Source organism: Plasmodium gaboni, assembly GCF_001602025.1.
Source record: "Plasmodium gaboni strain SY75 chromosome Unknown, whole genome shotgun sequence".
NCBI classification, from domain to species: Eukaryota; Apicomplexa; class Aconoidasida; order Haemosporida; family Plasmodiidae; genus Plasmodium; species Plasmodium gaboni.
The window spans coordinates 1-338 of NW_017385518.1; the positions used below are offsets into that span (position 1 = coordinate 1).

The window sequence follows — 338 nt, forward strand, 5'->3', positions numbered from 1 at the left end:
AAAAGCCATACCATAAGGGATAAAAGTCTGCACTAAAAGTTGCCACTTTAGCTGCAATAACACCAAAATTAACACCACAACTTCCTGTAATCATAGATGAAAGTCCACATGTAGCAGAACTCCCAATACAACCTTTTTTTAAATTATCCAAATAATTATCTTTTGGTTTTTTCAACGAAAAATGTGTTCGTGTATATATTTTTCTTTATTTGGATATTCATAAGATTTTTTATTTTCATTGGTATATATACCTGATTTTAACATAATATAATTTTGGTTACGAAAATTTTTTTCATATATTCTCAACAATACAGAAAGTATTGTCATACGTTGTGAAA

The 338-nt window shown here is 27.5% G+C and overlaps 1 pseudogene across 1 annotated transcript; it reads right to left on the minus strand.

Moving 5' to 3' along the window:
* PGSY75_0036600 (stevor) lies at positions 1-338 on the minus strand (annotated as a pseudogene; the record flags this gene model as incomplete). Its single annotated transcript is given in 2 exon segments — positions 1-199; positions 202-338. Coding segments are annotated over 2 exon segments (336 nt in total), but the record flags the coding sequence as incomplete, so codon positions are not given.